General features: G+C 46.8%; 2 protein-coding genes, 2 non-coding genes and 1 pseudogene across 5 annotated transcripts in view; 1 reads left to right on the top strand and 4 right to left on the bottom strand.

Annotated features, from left to right (window-relative positions):
- Window positions 1–13,456, bottom strand: part of LOC134328786 (uncharacterized) — a 765,451-nt gene that overhangs the window by 85,947 nt on the left and 666,048 nt on the right. The gene's annotated exons all lie outside the window — the stretch shown is intronic.
- Window positions 277–347, top strand: trnam-cau (transfer RNA methionine (anticodon CAU)). The gene has a single exon. It is a non-coding gene; the product is annotated as a tRNA-Met (tRNA).
- Window positions 1,141–1,213, bottom strand: trnam-cau (transfer RNA methionine (anticodon CAU)). The gene has a single exon. It is a non-coding gene; the product is annotated as a tRNA-Met (tRNA).
- Window positions 2,578–2,696, bottom strand: LOC134329639 (5S ribosomal RNA; annotated as a pseudogene).
- Window positions 4,638–13,456, bottom strand: part of LOC134328787 (arf-GAP with coiled-coil, ANK repeat and PH domain-containing protein 3-like) — a 29,108-nt gene continuing 20,289 nt past the window's right edge. For both annotated transcript variants that reach the window (XM_063010016.1, XM_063010015.1), the window contains exons 2-15: window positions 8,375–8,426; window positions 8,073–8,170; window positions 7,611–7,846; window positions 7,432–7,530; window positions 7,201–7,263; window positions 6,994–7,088; window positions 6,767–6,805; window positions 6,227–6,599; window positions 5,951–6,127; window positions 5,731–5,843; window positions 5,458–5,491; window positions 5,065–5,162; window positions 4,844–4,963; window positions 4,638–4,736 (exon numbers count right to left, since the gene is read on the bottom strand). In XM_063010016.1, the coding sequence (XP_062866086.1) occupies window positions 6,465–6,599; window positions 6,767–6,805; window positions 6,994–7,088; window positions 7,201–7,263; window positions 7,432–7,530; window positions 7,611–7,846; window positions 8,073–8,170; window positions 8,375–8,395 (786 nt within the window). In that variant the 5' untranslated portion in view covers window positions 8,396–8,426 and the 3' untranslated portion in view covers window positions 4,638–4,736; window positions 4,844–4,963; window positions 5,065–5,162; ... (2 more) ...; window positions 5,951–6,127; window positions 6,227–6,464. The remainder of the gene's footprint in view (window positions 4,737–4,843; window positions 4,964–5,064; window positions 5,163–5,457; window positions 5,492–5,730; window positions 5,844–5,950; window positions 6,128–6,226; window positions 6,600–6,766; window positions 6,806–6,993; window positions 7,089–7,200; window positions 7,264–7,431; window positions 7,531–7,610; window positions 7,847–8,072; window positions 8,171–8,374; window positions 8,427–13,456) is intronic.

The raw sequence follows: 13,456 nt of genomic DNA, 5'->3' as shown, positions 1-13,456 counted from the left end.
ATAAAAGTAAATAAAAACGCTTTATAGAGCTAAATAAAAACGCTTTATAAAAATGATAAAACGGCAATTGTAAACACATGTACAATTGTTCATTCGCGATTTACATATCAAGAGATCTTTACTGTCAGTTACGATGCACTTTCGGATTATTTAGTCTAAAAGTGAAGAAGTACAAAATCGCCCAAAGCGGGGTTCGAACCGATGTCTTTGAAAAGCATTTCTGCAACCCATACCTCGACATATGCGCGCTGGCCTATACCTCGACATATGCGCGCTGGCCTTGGCGCAGTAGGTAGCGCGTCAGTCTCATAATCTGAAGGTCGTGAGTTTGATCCTCACATGGGCCAAGGAAGTTGAGGGATCATTGTAGTTACTGTGCCCAATCCAGTGTTTCTCAAAGTGAGTGGCATGACAGGGGAGCCAAGTCTGACGGGCGGAGAAATGAAGTACAAAACCAATGCTTTAACATCAGAATCTTTTTTTTACGGTGAATAATAAGCAAACTGCTTTCAGGTTGGCAGTATTCATTCTGATAGAGAGTCTAGATCAGGGGTGCACACTACGTCAATCACACAGTACACGCTGGTACATCATTCCTCATTCAAACAGGTCAGCGTGACTGACATGAAATGTGGCCACTGTTTCTTTAATTTGCGGTTTGTTACCATAACTACGCCTCAGCACGTCTAATCACTGCTAATCTAGAAAGTTTTCATTTAGCCAGTTTGCTGACAGAGACATTTTAACCCCAAAATCTGACATTCTTATGAAACGCTGCACTTAGATAAGACAAGACACTTAAATTACTAATATAGAAAATTTCACTGGATCCTGTAAAAACTACATTTCTACAACTCACTACATGAAAAGGTGCTGTAACCATAAACAAATTAGATAGTAAAGCAATAAGGCACCAGAGACCGTGCACTACTGCTATGATTTTATCACGGGGGAAGTTATCTTTAACATGAAACCCATCTGCAAACTGGGCTTAGATCAGAATCTAAATTCTAAAACTCACACCCTTCTGACTGTAAATGAATGTTTACTACCTGTTTTATTTATGATGAAAGTCACTAAATGACATGAAACCAGTCTGCTAACTGGGCTTGGATTAGGCACAGTGACTAAATGAGGCCTTGCCCCGTGTGAGGATCGAACTCACGACCTTCAGATTATGAGACTGACGCGCTACCTACTGCGCTAACGAGGCTGACAGCAACAGGGCTAGACTGAATCTGGCAGTTTTTGTAGTTGTAGTTTAGGCACAATATTGAAAAGCAGAATCTAAATGTAAGCATCAAAAACTGGTTGAGAATCAAACTTACACCCTTCTGACTGTAAGTGTATGGTCACTACCTGTTCTATTTACAGTGCTGATTAAAGTCACTAAATGACATGAAACCAGTCTGCTAACTGGGCTTAGATTAGGCACAGTAACTAAACTGGTACATCAAGGTCCTTGCCCCATGTGAGGATCGAACTCATGACCTAAATGTAAGCATCAACTGCATGAGAATCAAATAGGGCTGCACGATATATCATTACAGCATCGTCATCGCAATGTGTGCATGCGCAATAGTCACATCGCAGGACGTGCGATGTCACTTCATGCAAATTAAATCAAATTCGTCATGCTACAAATTTTTTGCTGCTTGAACTAAAATTCACACCTTCTCATTTTCCATGACATATCTACCAGTGTGTTCAAAAACCTAGTGAGCTAGTTAGCGATTCCATCAGGTTTCGCGTTTAGCATTTAGCATCTTGCCATTAAAAACTGTGGAATGAGGTGGGACGGCACTAACATGTCAATTTAACATCTGGATTCGTGTACAGAAAACTGTTTCATTTGCTGACAAGCCCAAACTTGCAAATAAAAACACTCGTTAAAAATCAATAATTATTTATTTACTTTTAAAAAATAACTTCCTGTCCGCACCGTCAGCCATGTTTATTTTTCTGTGAGAGAAGATATGCCGCAATGAATTCTGGGATTGCCTTCATCACTAGGGACGCTTCCGATTCTCACTCGTTCTTAAGTAAAAATAACATTGAAATATTAAGATGCCTCAGTAGTGAGCTTAGTAACTAAGGCATCTCGGATTTTGAACAGGTGTATTAGGTGTACTACTTGAAGAGGTTTTGATTGTGAAATAAAATAATAAATGACCAATTTTGTCAATCCTGTTAATTCCCTCATGTGATATTGAAGCTTTCTTAGTTTAATGCTCAGTTTCAACCCACTACAAAGATGTAGCTTGTCATAATCTTTTGTATCCTTTGTAGGCACCACCCTTTTTCACAGATGAGCCCTTTATTTAGAGTAAGATATTATTAATAATGTGGTGAAAATTTTTGCACTTTTTTTAATATTGCAATATACATATCGCAGGGAAAAGAAAAATCACAATGTCAGTTTTTTCCAATATCATACAGGCAGGATGGATAAGTGTTTTACTCAGAATGAAAGTGACAGCTGGCCTTTTTCTTCACGTATTGCTTTGATGATGATGAAGAAAAAAGAAAATGTTCGGCTCCTCCAGCAGGAGGTTGAAGTAAAGATGTGTGATGAAAAGCTTCCAGCACCTGGTATTCCCAGGCAGTCTCCCATCCAAGTACTAAACAGACCCTACCCTGCTTAGCTTCCGAGATCTGACAAGATCAGGCGTTCTCAGGGTGGTATGGTTGCAAGTGAGAGATCCTACAAATAGCTTCACGTTTCTAGTCGTCCATCCTTCAGCCTTTCACTTCGCGAGGTTTAGTCTTTATTTTTCTTTTATTCTACATGCCCCGTTTTAAAATGCGTTCGATAGTGGCAAAACACAACAAGAACAACACACACCACACAGCTGCTAAACCCCTTTTCACCTCAACTGCTCATTTCATGCCTCTTCAACATCTTACAAAAACACTTGGGACGGGGGAGCCTTTATAAACTAATCAAGCTCGCAGTTCATTCTTTTATAGACGGTGGTGTTTATGCTTTTGCACTTCAACCCAGGACAAGATAGTGTTTACTTTTTCTGAAGAGCAGAGACTAATGGTACCATCTCAAATTATATCCACCGCCCTATGTAGTGCACTATGATATGATAGATAACTACTTATTAATCATTCAGTGACTGCTAAAAGAAATGGTTTGTACTGTTAGGAAGTACCCCAAGTAGGGCATAGGCGACATTTGAGATGGGCCCACAGTCTCCTCCTAAACGGCGTTACTAACGAAGCAGAGGCTCTGAACTCTAACTCACCTTCTTTGCTCTTTGGCTATGCTGTAGTTCCTCACTGCCAAACAGGTTGTCCAGTTTCCTGCACTTTCCTGCATCTGTTTGCAGCTTTTTTTTTTTTTTTTTTTTAAATCACGGTGCTTTTTCTGCACCTCCTTTATGCTTTTTCGACCCTTTCTCCATCTCGCACTCATTCATAGTTTTTGTACTGGTGGTTGTGATTACGGTTTATCCTGGGGGAGGGACATTTCTGTGATTGGCCAATGGACATGCAGTGAGGATACTGTGGTGGGCCAATGCACACTTCAGGATTATTTAAAACAGAATGTATTTTTCACTTCCTCAGCGAAAACTCCCGACCCTCCCGATGACCAGTCCATCCCTGACCCTGGTGCATTTCAGACCCAGCAACACCTTTAGTCACCTTTACACAAACACTGCTTCATCCCAGGGACAAGAGACTTCACACCAATTGGTCAGCCACCCATAAAGCCCTCCTAGTCAGTTTAACCCCAATTCACACCTGGCAGGGTGGGGCAACGACTCTCAAATGAGTAACACCTTGGCTCTTGTGAGCCAAGAAGCAAAAGAGGTCCAACAGAAGAATATTTAAAAGGAATTCTCAGTATGAAATATTCAAACTATGGCTAAAAGTTAGCATATGCAGTGCTTTGCTTGGTGGAACGTGAATAATTTCTAATTAATTAGTCGTTGATGAAGATTTCCGTCTATAATATTTCATCACTTATGTGAACAGTTGCCTGTTCATTTCTGTTCACGTTGTTTAATGACTTATGTGAACAGTTGGGTGTTCTTTTCTGTTTCTGTTGTTTAGCGTGTACAGAACAATGAGAGATCTTTGGACAGACATAAGGAGTGCCAGTGGAAGAGTTCTAAACAACAGTGATGTGCTGGGGAGTTGCACAGTCTTGGATTAAACACATGAAAAGTGTTCCTGTTGATGACCACTGGACTAGAGTTTAGGAGATCAGTGCCTTTATGTTGTGTTTTAAATATTTGTTGTTGGAATGTCAGAACATGTCATATGTAACATGTTTTAATGAACAAAATCAGTTTAGTGAAAAGCTTTTTGTTACATGAGATTAGACCCTCTGCTAAGGTCTAAGGTCAGGTTTACTTTAGTGATTTAGGTGAAGTCTTGTTCCCTCGAATGTTGCTGGACAAAATGTGTCTAATTGTCATTTTGATGTGTCAAGGGTCTTTTTGATCATTTCTTTTCATATCCATACATTCTCAGCTGTACAAAACTACAGCTGCAAGAAAAGGTCATTCCAAACTTGTTTAGGATTCATCTACATTTCTGCATCAATTCTTTATAAAATGTGCTCTCCTGTGTTGTGCAAGTCATAAAGTGGGTAAAGAAAATACACACGCCAGTACAAACAGTTTTATTCAATATTTTATTGGTTTTGTTTCATCTCTTGTCTCATACACCACCACAGAGAAGGTCAAAGTGCTTTCAGGACGACAGACGTGGTCGTTGATCTGTAGGGACAAAAAACAATGTGCTGACCGTTAAATGATCATCAACTGCAATCAAGGCACAATACACATGTGTTAAAAGTCTGCAGGTTCCATTCCCAGACACCAACCGTAGATGGTTGTGGTGACTCAAGAACGTTTCATCTTCTGCCAGGTATCAGGGTGCTTGGGCCCAAATCTAATCTGGTTGCTTCTTCCAGTAGGTTAGACTCGTTCATTGATGGGGCTTTCTACAAGACAATTACCCAGAACACACACACACCCATATCAATCATTGATGTTAAATGATGTTAAACTCTTAACTGCCTAAGCCACTTTCTCCAGCACTCACCTTTCTGACCTGGCGTGGTATGTACACGGTGCTGAGGAATGGAGGTGATCTGAACCTCAGCCAGAAACCTCTGGATGTGTTCTTGTAGCAGACCTGGGCTGTGGTGGTGAAAACATAATGTGAGATTGATTTCCCTCATGTGTTAAGGGGATGTTAAGCTAATAATTATCTGAGGGGGGAAACAGATGAAAAGCAGCTTGAAAAACTAAAAAAGTATTATTCAGTCGACTGACTCATCAAGCTGATCCACAAAATGTTGCTGATCTCCAAATCATTCCTGTTGTGTTTTTCTGGTGATCATGCTCTCAGATTACTTTGACATAGCATAAAAGCAATCAGTGGACGGTTTTGTTCATACACATTTAGTCATTGCTTAGTCTCCGATATGCTCACCCATGATTTGTCTGCTACAAACCCGTGCAGGTGCCTGTAAAGTAAAGAAAAAAAAAAAAAAAACAGTTTGACATGAGGAATTGTTGTTATAGCTATAAAAATGTATGATTTTATTTGGTTAAAAGTTCTTTACACACCAATTACTAAACTGGTGTCTTTAATGTTATTAGCAAAATGTAACGATGATTCATTGCAACATGTGATCTGGCCTATATGCTAACACAGACTCTTAGCTATATCCATTTAGGTCTATCCTTATGTGTTCTGACTGACCTGGACTTAGTTCCTAAGGATCTCTGGAAACCAGTGGTGCTCCAGGATCATCTCGAGGCTGGGTCTCTTATTCGGATCCTTCGCCAGGCAGCGTCCGATCAGATGACGGCAGGCTGTGCGTGCAGTGATGGGGTCGTTACAACATTGTAATAGAAACTATTTAACATCATTTAAAAAAAACGAAAAGAGACGTGTTTCTTATGTTTCTGCATTTTCTTACCCTTAGACACACCAGCTTTGAAGATCAGGTGTCCAGCAGCGATCTCCCTCTCATTCCAGAATGGCAGCTCTCCACACACTAGAACAAACAAAAGGACGCCCAGGCTCCACACCGTTGCAGCGCAACCGTGATACTTACCTTCCTCGATCCATTCAGGTGGGGCGTATAGCATGGTGCCTGAATAAACGTGAGAGAAACGGGTCTCACACACACGGCTTTCCTATGCCATCGCTGTCATCTGTGTGTCATAGCTACTGAACGCCGAGGTACAATTACCTGCAAAACGTCTGTAGGGGGTCGACTTCAGCAAGTCCCCACAGCCAAAGTCTATGAGCTTGACCTCTAAGGTGTGGAAACTGACCAGAAGGTTCTGCTCCTTGATATCCCGATGGAGAACCCCGCGATTACGGCAGTGACAGGCGGCGAGAACCACCTGCCACATGATCATCTGAGCCAGACATTCGGGAAGTGAGCCGTTCCTTCGGTATTCGTAGAGGTCCATGCAGCGGGCGGGTCACTCCAGGATCAAGACGTAGCACTCGGGCATGTCGAACCATTCCAGGAGCTCCAGGACGTATTTACAGCGAGGTGGCTCGGACACCATCAGCATCAACGCCACCTCTACAGGGAGAGCGTTCTTCTCGCCAAGCTAATATTTGAGCAGACATGGTTAGCATGGGGTTGGAATAGGCAGAGTGACGGTTACATTAGATGCTATTTTGCATTTTAATGCATCATGTCGTTTATAAGATAAGGTTTTTTTATATGGTTGATGCATCTTTGTTATATTTCACAAGTGAAACAAATGTCACTTACAATGGTGATGAATCTCTTCAGCACAACCTTAATAGCAACCTATTAAAACATGCAAAACAAAACGATTCAAATCAGGAACGAATATTACGGGAACGTACTTTACAGCTCGGCCAACAATAACCAAAAGGGCCGTTCGCTTTTTAACTGCAAGTTTGATGACATGTGTAGTCATTGTAATGATCGACAATTCTCGTGTCACTCTGAGCAGAGCTGAGTAAATATCTCACCTGTTTTCCATCGGCCTCACGAAGTCCTGCAAACACAGAACCGCAGCCTCCTTTCCCCAGAAGCTTTCCCACTCTGTATCGGCTATTGAAGCACTCTGTAAAGCGGGGCGTGTTGTTAATCAGTAAAGTTCTCAGTAAAACTCGTGAGCAGTATGATTTAAGCTCTAGAAAATATTTGTTCTATGAAAGGTGTGAGGCTGGACAGACCTTCAGAAGGAGCGCTGCCTCTCTGGACCGAGTGCTTTCCTGTAGTCGTGCTCTCATCACCAGCTGTTGTTCACACAAATGTCATTTAATCGCTGTTAGTCAATGATCTCTAACACATCAGATGTACAACACGTGTCTAGAGCTTTACAGAGTCATACGTTACAAATGTTTTATCATTAAATCCTACCAGTTCACAATATCATTGAATGGTTCAGTAAAGCTCTGGCTGACCTGTGTGGATGGAGTCGCTGGAGGAAGTGCTGGTGCTCAGTTCCTCCGGGCTCTCTTCAATGTGTGAGGTCCCTCCAACTGTAGCTTCAACGCTCTCGACTTAAAAGACGTGTTTTGTGTTAGAATCAGCGTTTTATATCGACTTTCAAACAGTCACAGAGTGAATCTTTCAAACCCACCTGAAGTTCCAGAAGCGGATTGTGGACGTAGCGAGTCACTCTGTGTGTGTTGTGATCCACGTGATTTAGAGGAGCTACTGGATCCTTCCTGTTCTGGGCTCAAATCCACCACCTCATCTGATCGGGAAGTGATGGAGTCGTCTGTTCTGTCACCATCGGTGTTAGCAACCATGTTCTGAATGGTTCTGATCCAAGCCTCTCTATTCTCCTCTAAATCAGCCTGCAATACCCAGATCCTACACACACACACACACACACACATACACACACCCTGAACATGGCACGAATCTACAGCACAACAGAGTGCTCTGGTTTTCATGTCATTTCTATTATAAAGAGAGTAAAATGTTCCTTTTTCAATTCATCTTTCTTTGGCAGAACTGTTGCACAGCCACGCCCTTCAGCGTGTCATAATAAAAGAAAGAAAATGAATTTTCATGCCTGATGGTACACTGGACTTACTTTGTAGGTGAAACCACCTGGAAGCAGCAACGGCGTCCGATGCTCCTGTAGTGTTTGGCCGTGCACTGGCGTAAATCGGCTATGTCCACCATGCTATTCTGCTGGGGCACAAAAGGTTTCTCAAACATTTCGTTACCTCTAATATTCCAGTTTTAAATCAAAGCACAGGCAAGACAACTCAAACTTTAGCAAACGAGTGCTTAAAACTGATTGTTCAGGAGCAGTTTCTCCTTTTCATGTTGATTTTGATGAAGGCCACCATTGCTACTGATTTTACTTTAGACAAAGGACACGTGACTAACCCTGGATTTCTTCTTGTACATAAGGTGGTTGTCCTGAATCAGGAACCAGCGCCTGAAGGAAAGAAACAGAAACAAAAAGAAATCACAGAAAGAAAACAAGTGCATAGTACTGAAATGGTTCTGCAGGGTTTCTATAACGAGGCCTGTAGTAGCTGGTGAACGTGCCCCACGTTTTGTCATTTTTTAGTTTGCTTCTCCCGTCGGAGGTTCCGATCGGTTTTTCTGTTGCCCTTTTATTTTCCCTGTTTATTTTTCTGTTTATTATTATTAAATAAAATATATAATTTGTATTTATCTCTGCGTGTGAGTCCTCCCTTCTTCCCACGTGACAGAAAGGTGCGACCAGTTATGGACTCAGCAGAGCCCCAACAGCTCGCGGACGTGTTACGCCACCAAGGTGTGGCGTTGGGCAGACATGAGGTGGCCCTTAATGAGTTGGCTCAGCGGGTAGCTACGCTCACCTGGCATCCGCCAACCTCTGAGCCCATCCCAAATCCCGTGACCCACTCTGGGGAGTCTGGAGTCCGCGACACCCCCATACCTCCCCCCGAAAGATTTTCGGGGGACGCTAAGAGGTGTCGCGGCTTTCTCCTTCAATGTGCACTAGCGTTCGAACTACAACCCTCTCGCTATCCTACCGAGCGTTCTAAAGTCGCCTACATCGTGTCCTTGTTGTCAGGTAGAGCATTAGAGTGGGCTACTGCCCTCTGGGAGCAAAATGCCCCTGAGTGCTCATCCGAAAGCGCTTTCAAGGAAGCCCTTAAGGAGACCTTTTTTCACCCTTCGGGGGGCCGCGAGGTGGGTCCACGCCTTCTCGAGCTCACCCAAGGTAGTCGATCAGTAGCGGATTATGTTATTGAGTTTCGAACGCTAGCAGCAGAGTGTGGTTGGGACGAGGGAGCCCTTACCGCCATCTTCCATCGTGGTCTCTCTGGTAAGATCAAGGACGAGCTCGCCACTAGGGACCCACCCACTACACTAAAGGCCTTTTATACGCTGGCGACATCCGTCGACACGCGCCTTCGCCAGCGTGCGCGAGAACGGAGTACCTGTCCTCCGTTTGTTCGTGCACAGGTCTCTCCTAGAGCTTCTCCACCCGAACCGGATCCCGAACCCATGCAGCTTGGGTCGACGGGACCGGATGCCCTTCCGGCATCTGGCTCATCTCCCCAACATCGACGACCTTTAAACAGGTAGGCCGCTCTCGTGCCAGGGAGACGAGAGAGGGCCCTATTAACATCCCTACTCAGGGCCTGTTCCTATCGGCCCAGTTGTCTTGGGGTTCGGGAGACACAAACCTTAGGGTTTGTGTGGATTCGGGGGCGGTAGAGAGCTTTATGGACATCAATCTGGTACGCAGGCTGGGGATAGAGGTCCAACCGCTAACCAGGCCGGTCTCGGTCCATGCAGTTGATGGCCGAGCCGTAGCGGGCAGCCCGGTTACCCACCGGACGCAACACTTGACGTTGCGACTGAATGACCACGAGGAACGGATTACTTTTTTAGTGACTCACGTTCCTCACCTCCAGGTGGTCTTGGGGCACTCGTGGCTGCAAAGACACAACCCCCAGATCGACTGGGCCTCCGGATCAATCTTCATCTGGGGAACACGGTGCCGAGATTCGTGCTTGCTTCAGGCTGGCGCGAATCCCGACCCGCCAGTACCCAAGATGGAGACCCCGGATCTGGCCACAGTTCCTCCTGTGTACCATGATTTACGGGAGGTTTTTAGCAAGTCCCGGGCGCAGAACTTGCCCCCCCACAGACCGTTCGACTGTGCCATTAATTTGTTGCCCGGCACTACTCCCCCTAGAGGGCGCCTTTTCTCGCTCTCCGGTCCAGAGAAGGTAGCCATGGAGGAGTATGTGCGCGAGGCCCTTAAACAGGGGTTCATCCGTCCTTCGTCCTCCCCAGCTGGGGCAGGGTTCTTTTTTGTCAACAAGAAGGACGGCACCTTGCGCCCCTGTGTCGACTACCGCGGTCTGAATGCCATAACGATCAAGGATCGGTACCCGCTGCCGCTGATGGCCACGGCTTTCGAAGCCCTTCAGCGAGCATCTGTTTTTACGAAGCTCGATTTACGCAGCGCGTACAATTTGATTCGGATCCGGCAGGATGATGAATGGAAGACTGCGTTCATTACGCCCACTGGCCACTATGAGTATCGAGTGATGCCATTTGGGTTAATGAATGCCCCCGCAGTCTTCCAGAGGTTTATCAATGAGGTCTTGCGGGAGACTCTTGATAGATTCGTCTATGTCTATCTAGACGATATTCTTATCTTTAGTCGGTCCATCGACGAGCACGTAGGGCATGTCCGACGGGTTCTCCAGCTTTTGCTCGATCACCAGTTGTTCGTCAAGCTGGAGAAGTCTGTCTTTCACTCCCCCACGGTTTCTTTCCTGGGGTTTGTAGTGGCTGAGGGCACCCTTCGCATGGACCCGGCTAAAGTCGTTGCTGTGGAGAAGTGGCCAACTCCAAGTTCTGTACGCCAGACGCAAAGGTTTTTGGGCTTTGCAAATTTTTTCCGGCGTTTCATCCAGAACTTTAGCTCCGTCGCCGCTCCATTAATGGTCCTTACGGGCAAAGTCCCTTTCAAGTGGTCGGTGCAGGCCCAACAGGCTTTTGACAAGCTAAAAGCTCTCCTGACGACTGCACCAGTTTTGCAGTTGCCCGATCCTGAGGAACCCTTCGTGGTCGAAGTGGACGCCTCAGAGATCGGGGTAGGGGCAATTTTGTCCCAGGAAGTGGGGCCAGGAAGGAAGCTGCATCCGTGTGCCTTCTTTTCGCACCGCCTGACTCCGGCTGAGCGGAATTACCCGGTCGGAGACAGGGAACTTTTAGCCATTAAGTTGGCTTTAGAGGAGTGGCGACATTGGCTCGAGGGGGCCAAACATCCTTTTCTTGTCTGGACAGATCACAAGAATTTGTCGTTCATCCAGCAAGTAAAAAGGATGAACTCACGTCAGGCCCGGTGGTCCTTAATTTTTGGTAGGTTCCACTTCACACTGTCTTATAGACCGGGATCCAGAAACACTAAACCGGATGCCCTGTCTAGACAGTGGGAACCGACTAGGCCGGAGACCGGACCTGATCCCGTGATCCCCTCGACCCAGATAGCTGCCCCAGTCACCTGGGGCATCTCAAAGGTCATTCGGGACGCCCAGCGGGCTGAACCCGACCCCGGTGTGGGACCTCCTGACAGGCTGTATGTACCTTCTACCGTACGGCGTCAGGTTTTTGAGTGGGCTCATGCTTCCCCGTTTGCGGCGCACCCAGGCGTGACTAAGTCCCTGGAGTTGCTGCGCCGAAGATTTTGGTGGCCGGGGATGGAGAACCAGGTACGTGACTTCGTCCGTGCCTGCTCTGTGTGCGCTCTGAATAAGAGTCCCAGGGAACGCCCAAGGGGCCTTCTCCATCCGTTGCCGATACCAGCTAGACCGTGGTCCCATATTGCCCTGGACTTTGTGACAGGCTTGCCAAGGTCCAGAGAATTCACGGCGGTATTGGTAATTGTCGACCGGTTTACCAAATCTTGCCTGTTTGTTCCGCTGCCCAAGCTACCATCCGCCATGGGTACTGCGCGAATCATTCTGCAACATGTGGTGAGAGCACATGGGGTCCCGTCAGACATTGTGTCTGATCGGGGCCCGCAGTTTGTGAGCCAGTGCTGGCGGGCCTTCTGCCAACTTATTGGCGCTAAGGCCAGCTTATCCTCGGGGTATCACCCCGAGTCGAACGGGCAGTCGGAAAGGCTGATCCAGGATCTGAGCAAGATGCTTAGATGCCTGACAGCAGGGAATCCGACCACGTGGTCGGATAAACTTTTGTGGGCAGAGTTTGCTCACAATACCCTGCATCATTCGGCGATTGGTATGTCACCGTTTGAGGCTCAGTTCGGGTACCCTCCGCCGCTCTTTCCTGAGCAGGAGCAGCAGGTAGCGGTCCCGTCTGTACAGCTTCATGTCCGCCGCTGCCGCGCCGCCTGGCGTTGAGCAAGGCAGGCACTTGTGGCCACCCAGCGCTCTGTGAAGCGCAAAGCTGACCGCAGGCGGCAGCCGGCTCTTACCTTCCGGCCAGGCCAACGGGTACTTGTTTCAACGAGGGATCTCCCCTTTCGAGGTGCCCCTCACAAGTTGGCGCCCAAGTACATTGGTCCGTTCAAGGTGGTAAAGCGGATCAACCCGGTGACGTATAGGTTGGAGCTTCCTCCCAAGATGAAAGTGCATCCAACCTTCCATGTCTCCCAAATCCGACCATTTATTTGCGGGGGAGTTTCACCCCCTCCCAAGCCTCCCGCCCCTCGTATCATCCAAGGTGCCCCTGCCTTCACTGTCCGCCGGCTGATGGATAGCAGGAAGGTCCAGGGTAGCACCCAATACCTGGTGGATTGGGAGGGTTACGGCCCTGAGGAACGTTCATGTGTACCGGCTCGTCAGATCCTGGACCCTGAACTGATCCGCGAGTTCCGTAGGAACCGAGCTGCGGGTCTTGGGACCTCAGGAGCTGTCCCTAGAGGAGGGGGTCCTATAACGAGGCCTGTAGTAGCTGGTGAACGTGCCCCGGGTTCCCAGCGAAACAGGTGTTACAGAGCTCAGAAAACAAGGCCTTAAGTGGTAGGTGGCTCATTAGGGCTGATCACCCGCAGCTGTGGGGCTGGCTATTTAAGCCAGCTCCGTGCAGCAGCGGGTGTCGCACCTTTTGTTTGTTTTCGCTCTCCTGGTGGCAGCTCGTCCACACTCTGTTCGTAGCCTTAGGTGGTTCCCCTGGTGGCACAAGGCCATTAGGGTGTGTAGACCGCAAGGTCGAGGTAGTCAGTATTCCTTTCTCCTCTTAGACATAGCGTGGTGCGACGCCGTGCAGTCCTCGTACTGCTGTTTGTTTATTTCCATTAGCATTTAGCATTAGCGGTTGCATACACGCTGTGAATCGGCGCTGGTTCAAGTGCTCCGCCACATTGCTTATATTGAATCTATTCATTGGATTCCACAACCGCTGGGTGGTGACTCCGTAAGGTACTCGGTTGGTCTGCCAGCAACCCCGGTTCGAATCCGCATGTTTGAGCTTGCCTAATCTGAACTT

This window comes from Trichomycterus rosablanca, chromosome 15, assembly GCF_030014385.1.
Source record: "Trichomycterus rosablanca isolate fTriRos1 chromosome 15, fTriRos1.hap1, whole genome shotgun sequence".
Classification (NCBI taxonomy): Eukaryota; Metazoa; Chordata; class Actinopteri; order Siluriformes; family Trichomycteridae; genus Trichomycterus; species Trichomycterus rosablanca.
This window is presented reverse-complemented; position numbering and strand designations above follow the sequence as displayed.